Source organism: Enoplosus armatus, chromosome 19, assembly GCF_043641665.1.
Source record: "Enoplosus armatus isolate fEnoArm2 chromosome 19, fEnoArm2.hap1, whole genome shotgun sequence".
NCBI lineage: Eukaryota > Metazoa > Chordata > Actinopteri > Centrarchiformes > Enoplosidae > Enoplosus > Enoplosus armatus.
This window is the reverse complement of record NC_092198.1, coordinates 3,564,143-3,573,055: the sequence shown is the minus strand read 5'-3', so window position 1 is coordinate 3,573,055 and position 8,913 is coordinate 3,564,143. Positions and strand designations below refer to the sequence as shown.

General features: G+C 44.0%; 1 protein-coding gene across 2 annotated transcripts; it reads left to right on the top strand.

The window, feature by feature from the left end:
- The first annotated feature begins 387 nt into the window (after nt 1-387).
- ufl1 (UFM1-specific ligase 1) lies at nt 388-7,812 on the top strand. 2 transcript variants are annotated; one of them, XM_070925789.1, is made up of 19 exons: nt 388-527; nt 714-859; nt 1,001-1,029; nt 1,156-1,253; nt 1,544-1,658; nt 1,780-1,910; nt 2,175-2,233; nt 2,773-2,919; nt 3,217-3,392; nt 3,493-3,672; nt 3,799-3,925; nt 4,543-4,665; nt 4,888-5,008; nt 5,094-5,260; nt 5,903-6,033; nt 6,228-6,308; nt 6,401-6,486; nt 6,592-6,772; nt 7,346-7,812. In XM_070925789.1, exons 1-19 carry the CDS (start codon nt 451-453, stop codon nt 7,556-7,558), a joined length of 2,388 nt encoding a protein of 795 aa, XP_070781890.1. In that variant the 5' UTR covers nt 388-450; the 3' UTR covers nt 7,559-7,812. The 2 variants fall into 2 exon arrangements, with proteins under 2 accessions (XP_070781890.1, XP_070781891.1); XM_070925790.1 differs by having other exon boundaries at nt 4,543-4,692; nt 4,909-5,008.
- Nucleotides 7,813-8,913: the final 1,101 nt, after the last annotated feature.

Sequence of the window (8,913 nt, the reverse complement as noted above, 5' to 3'; positions counted from 1 at the left end):
GTTGTGTTCTCATGTAACAAATACAGAAGTGAAAGGCAGTTATTTGACAGTTATATGATATGAATTTTCAACCAGCGGGTAAAGTAATGTAAACATGTCTCCACTGAACTTGACTACATGTGAGAATACAGAGTAAACTGCAAAACCTGTCTGTGGAGGGCACCATTACACTTTTCAGCCTGACGGAAATGTATTCAGAAGAAGAAGAAGAAGAAGAAGAAGAAGAAGAAGAAGAAGAAACGTACCGTATCTGGTAAACTCGAAAGGTGGGAGGAGAAGATTTGGTCCTTGTGGCTCCCGGTTGTACGTCACTATATGTTGACGTGTGGCTAGCTGGCTAGGCAGAGAGGTGCTGTTCCGTTAGCCGGCTAACGCTAGCCCAACAGTTGCTTCTTGATAGTCGCTGGTTAACGAAAGCGCTGACAGCTGACGGGCTGAAAGTTTTTAATAATGGCGGCTGACTGGGAAGAAATCCGACGGCTCGCCGCAGACTTTCAGCGAGCACAGTTTGCTGACACGGTGCAAAGGTAACCGCGCCTTACAAGCTAGCAGCGGCTATTAGCAGCAAAGCTTGTGTTAGCTAGCTTTCAACGTTCACGTTCAAAAGTAGCGCTGTTAGTTGTGAATTGTCTCCTTTCTGTTAACAGCTGTCGTAAGAAAAACACGTATAAGTATAAACGCCACATGTGACACTTGTGTAAACTTTTCCACAGGCTGTCGGAGAGGAATTGCATTGAAATTATTTCAAAGCTGGTCCAAGAAAAGAAGCTAGATGTGGTGCACACACTTGATGGAAAGGAGTACATCACCCCGGCACAAATCAGCAGGGAGATCCGGGACGAGCTCTACGTCCATGGAGGTCAGTTTTATACTCGGTAAAACTAGAAACACAGGTTCCAGAAATGTTTTATAACCTACTAATCAAGCTAAAAAAAAGGTATATGACATTCATATACCTTTTAACGTTGTGGGATTTAATCACTTTTCCTCTATTTCACAGGGCGAATCAACATCGTGGACCTCCAGCAGGTGTGTATTAGCACGTTGACATGTAACTCTGAGAGTTACCAGCTGTATCCTGCACCAGAATTCATGTGATCATAAGTCATTTATTAAAACTTCCTATGTATTGTGCCTCTGTCCTCTTCCTTTCAGATTATCAATGTGGATTGGGTCCATGTTGAAAGTAGAGCAAGTGACATTGCAAAGTCTGATAAAGGGGTTCAGCTCGTACTGGGTCAACTTATTGATGAGTGAGTATTAAGGGACACTTTTACCACAGCCCAAGGCAATGTTAGTCAATCTATCATCTGTCAATAAAGAGTCCAGGCTGCTCAAATACATTCTGTATGATGACATTCATATGGCAAGTTTCTCGGATAGGGATTAAACAAAAAAAAGTCAATAGACATATCCTTTAAAGAACAAAGTTAATCGTAAGTAACTGGTTAAATATCAACTGAAGTGCAAAAACACAGATCTGAAATGAAAAAAAGCAAATGCAAACTTTCTAAACATGTTGATTATCTTGTGCTGTGTGTAGCACGTACCTGAACCGCTTGGCTGAGGAGGTGAATGACAAGCTGCAGGCGGCTGGTTTGATCAGTATTGCAGAACTGTGTAAAGCCTACGACCTCCCAGGAGATGTCTTGTCTGAGGTGAGTCACAGTGTTTATCAAATCTTACGAGAAATTAGGCAATAATGTCATGTTTGCATTTAGATGATTCCTCTTGGCGGACTCCGGAGTTGAAGTGTGTGTGTTTTCTAATATGTCTCAGGAGTTATCAAAGCGTCTTGGGAAGCTTATCCAAGGTGAAATGGACCAGTACAACAGGGGGGTCATATTCACGCCAGCGTTCGTTGCTCGTCACAAAGCCAGGATTCGAGGGCTTTTCAGCGCCATCACAAGGTAAACATTCAGATACTTCACTCGTTGAATTTGAGATCACCACATCTCACAAATATGCAGTCTGCGTGCATTCTGAAACAAGTGATTTACGACAAGTTTGTGCAGTTGAGAGAGTTTGATGAATCCGACTTGGAACACTAGTACGAGCAAACCTTTAAGAAAAAGAGTATGAGAGATTTAGGATAAGAATACAAATGTTTTTGCGTGAGGCTCAGTGTCCTTCTTAATCGTGTTGTTGCCCTCTTGTTTTACGTCATTCTGTAGGCCAACACCTGTCAGCAGCATGATTGGAGCGTTTGGATTTCAGGAACATCTTCTGTACTGTAAGGAGAGACATTTGATATTTGTATAGTTTATAGTTATGATGTGTTGTTGCCAGCTGTCAGTGGTGGAAGAAGTACTCTGATCCTTGACTCAAGTAAAAGTACCAATACCACAACGTGAAAATACTCTATTACAAGTAGAAGTGCTGCTTTTAAAATCCTACTCAAGAGTACAGTAAGTATTATCAGCTAAATTCACTTAAGTGTTAAAAGTAAAAGTACTCGTTTTGCAGAAAAGTGACCCCTGAGACTGATGAGTGTAAGCAGCATTTTACAGTTGAAGTTGGTCGAGATGGAGCTTGTTTTAACTACTTTGTGTTGTACTTTAATGTGTCATATTTTAAAAGATTATTTACTTAAACATAAAAACATTTGTTTTAATCTGAAAAGTACTGAGTAACTAAAGCTGTCAAATAAATGTAGTGGTGTAAAAAGTACAAGACAGAAGTTCAAAGTAGCATGAAATGGAAATAGTAAAGTACAAGTACCTAAAAACTGTACTTGAGTAAATGTACTGAGTTACATTCCACTGTTGGCAGCTGTCCTGGAGGAGTTGGTGAATACTGGACGCCTAAAAGGAAGCGTGGTTGGAGGTCGGCAGGACAAAGCTGTGTACATCCCTGATATTTACGCCAAAACACAGAATGCCTGGGTGGACTCTTTCCTCCAGCAGAACGGATATTTAGGTATGGGTTTTTTTTTAAATTCTTATCCTTATCATATTTCGACTGGGTTGCTCTCGTGAACACACACAGCCTTTTGCTGCTGCTGCTGCTGCTGCCTTGAGTTGATGACGGTTGAACTTTGAACTTTTCAAGTCACAGCTCTCTGCGTCACCATGGCAACCATTTCCTACAGCGAAGGAAACGACACAGGAGCTGATTTTACAGCGTTAGCCTAGGGTTAGGGTTAGAGTAGCAGTGTGACATGTGCGTTTTGTGTGTTGTAGTCTAAATGTGACTGATGAGGTCTTCCTCCTGCAGAGTTTGATGCGTTGGTCAGACTGGGGATCCCTGACCCCCCCAGCTACATTAAGAAGCGCTTCAAGTCCAACAAGTTGCTGTTCCTCAGAGCAGCCTGTGTGGGTCAGACTCTGGTCGACCAGGTGGAGGCCTCTGTGGAGGAAGCTGTCAGTTCTGCCACATGGACTGACATACAGGTGCGCGCACAGCTCAGTCCTGCAGCTCTGTCTTTACTTCCACCCTTACATGAATTGGTAAAAATATTAGTGACTCCTGTTTTTCATTCTGGCCTTGTAGCCGATTTTGCCCAGCTGCCTTTCGATGGAGGACGTCGGGATGTTGATCAACCAGGCTATGAGAAACACTAACGTCCAGTCCTCCGCCAGAGTGCTGGGAGGCACAGTCGTCGTCAGTGAGAAGTTCATCAGCAACTGCCTCTCTTTATTCGATGAAGCCATGCAGCTGAAAGCTCAGAAGGTACAGCCTCCTTTGTCACACATCTCCATGTAAAACTCCCACGTAGAGTCAGTTAGTAAGATGACCAAATGACGTGTAAAACACTTTGGAGGTACAGTATTTTTTTTTGTGATCTCTGGCTCTCAGGAAGTCAAGAACAATCCAGTGTTTCTGATAACTGAAGACGACCTGAAGCAGACATCCATGCTGACGGAGAGCTCTGCACTTTCTAAAAAGGAAAAGAGGGAAGCAGAGCGCAGGAAGAAGGCCACAGGTCGGTCGAACCCCCCCCCCCCCCCCCCAAAAAACCTTCACAGACTGCAATATTTTCATTATTGATCTCAATCGTTTTAAATATTTAGTCTATAAAATATCAATGATTGAAATAACTGCAAACCAGCAGTCCAACAGCAAAATATATTCAGTTTGTGATCATAGGAGACTAAGAAAACCAGAGAATATTCACATTTGAGAAGCTGGAAGGAATAATGTTTTGCCTTCTTTTTGCTGATTATCAAAATAGTCAATTTCCTGTTGATTAATCATTGCGGCTTTAATACACACAGGGCCAAATTTGAAATGGTGCAGGCCACTGGCTAATTATATCATTAATGCAATAATTAAACAAGCTTCTCGACGTTAAATGATGAATCATTTTTAATTTGTTAATGCATCCATATTCTGCCGCTTATCCAGGTCCAGGTCGCATGAACTGAATGAATTATATCATCAGGAATTATTGTTATATGCTAGTTTATATATGAGGTTAGAACGAGGTGCTCTAGCATGACACTAACTCTACCCTACTTACACATGCATCTGTTATTTGACGGACTAAGGGAGGGTGCAGTTCTTGGATTATATATCATCTGTTAACCGTTTGTCTCCCAGAGGGCAGCGGCAGTGTGAAAGCAGGCGGAGGCGGCAACGCCAGAGAGATCCGGATTCGTAAAACCAAGAAGAAAGGGAGGAAAGACGAGGACAGCGATGAGGAAACCGGACCTTCGCAGCAAAGTACAGTCACGGCCACAAAGCCATTTCGTCTTCACAGGACATAATGTCTCTATATGCACATTAAGCCTGTTCACTGAGGCATTTTACATTAACAAGAGCGTAATGGCTGGTTGGCTAGAAATCTCTCCCCTGGGTTGTTAAGCTTTTTTTTCTCCCATGGATGACAAAGGTAACTGTAGTATCCCTGTGAGACTAATTAGCTTGTGTTTTACCTTTGCCAAGATCGCAGCAAACAGACTGCAGCCCCCTTTATGGCCCAGGAGGAGATCGTAGCTGTTTTAGAGGAGAGAGTGAGTGACTGCCCTGAAGAAATCCTCTCTGAGCTGGCAGAGCATTTAGTAAGGTAATACACCGCTTTCTGTCTGTTAGTTAGTTCTCTCTGCTAACACAACTGAGAATAATAAGTCCGTTCTCTCGCTGTTCTTCAGGCCTCTGTCGAAAGCCTATCAGGAGGTGCTGCGGACGGTGTTCATGTCCTCCTCCAGCTGTCCATCAGGGGCCAACAAGAAGAAGAGCATGAAGGATCTACAGGAGGAGATCACCAACCTGTACAACAACATCCGACTCTTCGAAAAAGGCACCAAGTTCTTCTCTGGTAAATCCTGCTCTCGCCACTAAAGTGCAAAAAGTCCCAGATGATTGGCACTTTTCTTTCTTCTCTGAGGAATAACTCAGAACCGACAGATGTCCTACACATACTGCTGGAATGAGTGTGACGCAATCTGTTCCATTGATTCATAAATCTGGTTAAATATATAGAGACTCCTTTTTAGATTCAGATCTTACCAGAAAATTAAGTTGGACCTTGGACGTAACAGTTTGACCAAAAAACGTCTTAACTCGCACTCACAGGCTGCAGTTTGTGGTGCTGTTGAACTGGTGGCATCAGTTTTGCCTAGCTGTACCTAATAAACTGGCAACTGAGTGTATATACCACCTGTTATTACATGTCCAAAGTTCCACACGTAGGCCACGTGATGAAAACTGAGCCAAATGTGGAAAGGAAATCCAAGAGTAATCCAGTTGATTGTTGATTGTTGTCTGTATGTCCATAGTTACAGTGCAAACAGGAGCTGCTAGTAGCTACAACATTACACTTCCTGTTTATATCACACAAAGAATGATTAGAACCATGGTGGCAAAAAGTTAAAAACATATTTATTCCAAATGGAAACGGTGCCATAAATCTGAACAGCCCAGGATAAGTTAACGTAATGGAAATTCTTTGATCATGCAGATGAAACCCAGGTCCACATTGCCAAGCACGTCCTGAAGACCCTGTGCACAGATGTCACCAACATCCTGGTCAACTTCCTGGCGGCTGACCTGATGATGTCTGTGGAGAATTCCAGCACCATCACCAGTGAGGTGAGAGAAAGTTCTTGGTCTGTTCTTGTGTTTCCTCTCAGTACCCTTAAATAACCCTGAAATAACTGTGTTCCAGGAAGATCATATTTATATCAAGTTAGAGTTAATTAGGGCTGCGTGTGATTGTTTGAAATGCACTGTGGGACTTGTTAAAGTTTGGACTTCATCTGAATGTCTCTGATGTGTCGCCTCAGGTCAGAGTGAAGATTTTGGGCAAATTGTCAGAGGAGACCAAGGGACCTCTGATGAAGCTGCACAACTGCCTGAACGGCAAAGTGAGTCTGTTTCCTGTCAGTTACATCATCAGCTGGTCGCTCTAGCTGGAAGGATAAAACTGAAATACAGTGAAACTTTGTGTTCCTCACAGACTATAGAAGACTTCCTGACCAACATAGAGACCTGTGCAGAGGTATGTGGCTTCATGCTGAAGAAGGGAGACAAGAAAAGGGAGAGGTAATGAAAATGTTTTTATTTTTACTTTTAGTATTTCTTTAGTATAAAGTTCAAATCCAGAAAAAAATTCCATTTGAATTGAGGTTTTGGAGTTGTGTCATTCAGACAGGCGCTGTTCCTGCACCGTCAGGCTCTCACTGAGCAGCTGAAGGAGACAGAGGATCCAGCTCTGGTCCTCCACCTGACCAGCGTGCTGCTGTTTCAGGCCAGCACCCACTGTGTGCTGCACGCCCCTGGACGCTGCGTTCCTCAGATCATCGGCACCCTTACGGGCCGAATACCTTCGGTATGTTGGACACTCTGTGACAAGCTAGAGAGGGTTTACATACTTTTTGCCGCTAGTCTCATTTTCAAATTGTAGCTACATGGTGTGAACATTAAAGGATAGGTTAGCATTTCTCTAGTCTGTCTTAAAACAATACTCATATGGACTCGTTCAGTGTAAAAATGCATTCATAACTTTAGCTGAGGTTAATATGAGGCTGCCGAATCAAGTGGATATCTTCCAAAGTTACAGTCTTTGTAGTGTGAAGTAGTTCCAGACTGCTGAAGCCTAATATTAACCTGTTTGTTGTAAGGTAAGACGTGTAGTGACCTTAGTTAAGAGACAGTTGTGTATTTCCATGACAACCTACAACAGTGCAGCTTAAACTCAAGTCATAATAGACGTGTTTATTTGTGCTTCAGTGTGGTCTGAATGCTTCATCAAATGTTAGCAACACACTGATTCGTTTTAGGAGTTTCTTTTACTTCCAGTCGTCAGACTCAGCAGCTGGATAATCTCCATCTGCTGCCGCGTCAGCGTACCAGAGCGAGTTTAACTGCTGATATGTTGACGTGCGTCCGCGTGTCGTTGCAGGAGCAGCAGCAGCTGCTGTCCGCCTACCAGAGCCTGGTGGTGAAACAGCTGGTGAGCCAGAGCCAGAGCAGGAAGCAGGAGGAGGCCGAGGGCGATAAAGCAGAGGAGCAGGACGAGGAGGTCAGGGGCGTCCGCACGCAGCTCGTGGCCCTGACGCCGCAAGTCAAGGACCTGGTGCTGTCCCAGAGGAAGACGCTGTTCACAGAGGACTGAACGTTTGAAAGACGAGAGCAATGTATGTCGGAACTGACGCAGTGAATCTTTTTATGGTCTTACATGCTCAGATGAATACTTTTAACTCTGCTAGATCAGCTGTTAATACAGTATTTTTGTGATTTATCCATGTGGACATGATTCTAAATTATTAAAGGAAATTCCTGTGTGGGATGTCTCCCTGTAAACCCAATTAACATGAAAATCCTCAATGAGGTTCTGATTTTCATGCATTCATTAAAGCTCTCCTCTCACTCGTGTGTTCGACTTGTTTATTGTAAAAGGCTGCAGAGTCTCTACGGCTCGCTGTTAATTCATGTAGTTACAGTATAGCAGCACTCGTGTTCCTACGCAGACATGGAAAGTTTATTCTTAACCTTGTTAACAGAAATTAATGCTGGTTCTGATAGACAGGTGTCAGAATACGCAGTGCATCGCAGTTTGATGCGTATGGGGCTGCACAGCCGCAGACCAGTCAGGGTGCCCATGCTGACCCCTGTCCACTGCCGAGAGCACCAACAATGGGCACGTGAGCATCAGAACTGGACCACGGTTTCTTTTACATCACGTGGACGGCCGGGTGCGTGTGCGTCGCTTACCTGGGGAGCACGTGGCACGAGGATGCACTATGGGAAGAAGGCAAGCCGGCGGAGGCAGTGTGACGCTGGGAAACCTTGGGTCCTGCATTGTTGCAGACCATGTACACCCTTTCATGGAAATGATATTCCCTGATGGCTATGGCCTCTTTCAGCAGGATAATGCGCCCTGCCACAAAGCAAAAATGGTTCAGGAATGGTTTGAGGAGCACAACAATGAGTTTGAGGTGTCGACCAAATTCCCCAGATCTCAATCCAATCGAGCATCTGTGGGAAGTGCTGGACAAACGAGTCCGATCCACGGAGGTCCCACCTGGCAGCATACAGGACTTAAAGGATCTGCTGCTAACATCTTGGTGCCAGATACCACAGCACACCTTCAGGGGTCCAGTGGAGTCCAGGCCTCGACGGGTCAGGGCTGTTTTGGCAGCAAAAGGGGGACCAACACAATATTAGGCAGGCGGTCATAATGTTATGCCAGATCGGTGTATATCCCCATGATACATAACCAATGTGCAATATCTCTGTATACACTTAAATCCTCCTTCTCAACACTTCTCGCTGTCTCGTTGACCCTGCGTATATGTGAAAAGGGAAAGACACTGGGAAATATGAATAGTGTGTCTCCCTCTTGTGGCCACTTATGAAACTTCACACAAGGGCTGTCTTTCTATGTGTAATTCTACTTTGTAACACTGGGGGGCAGCAAACACTACAGTAATATTTATCCAGTTGTAGAAGGCCGGAAAAAAGACTCTC

Excerpts from the sequence above, each read along its gene's own strand:
- ufl1 (XM_070925790.1), top strand. The coding sequence starts at position 451 with ATGGCGGCTGACTGGGAAGAAATCCGACGGCTCGCCGCAGACTTTCAG. Across the intron at positions 860-1,000 it reads CGAGCTCTACGTCCATGGAG|GGCGAATCAACATCGTGGAC; the intron begins GTCAGTTTTATA and ends TCTATTTCACAG. Across the intron at positions 3,673-3,798 it reads TGCAGCTGAAAGCTCAGAAG|GAAGTCAAGAACAATCCAGT; the intron begins GTACAGCCTCCT and ends TCTGGCTCTCAG.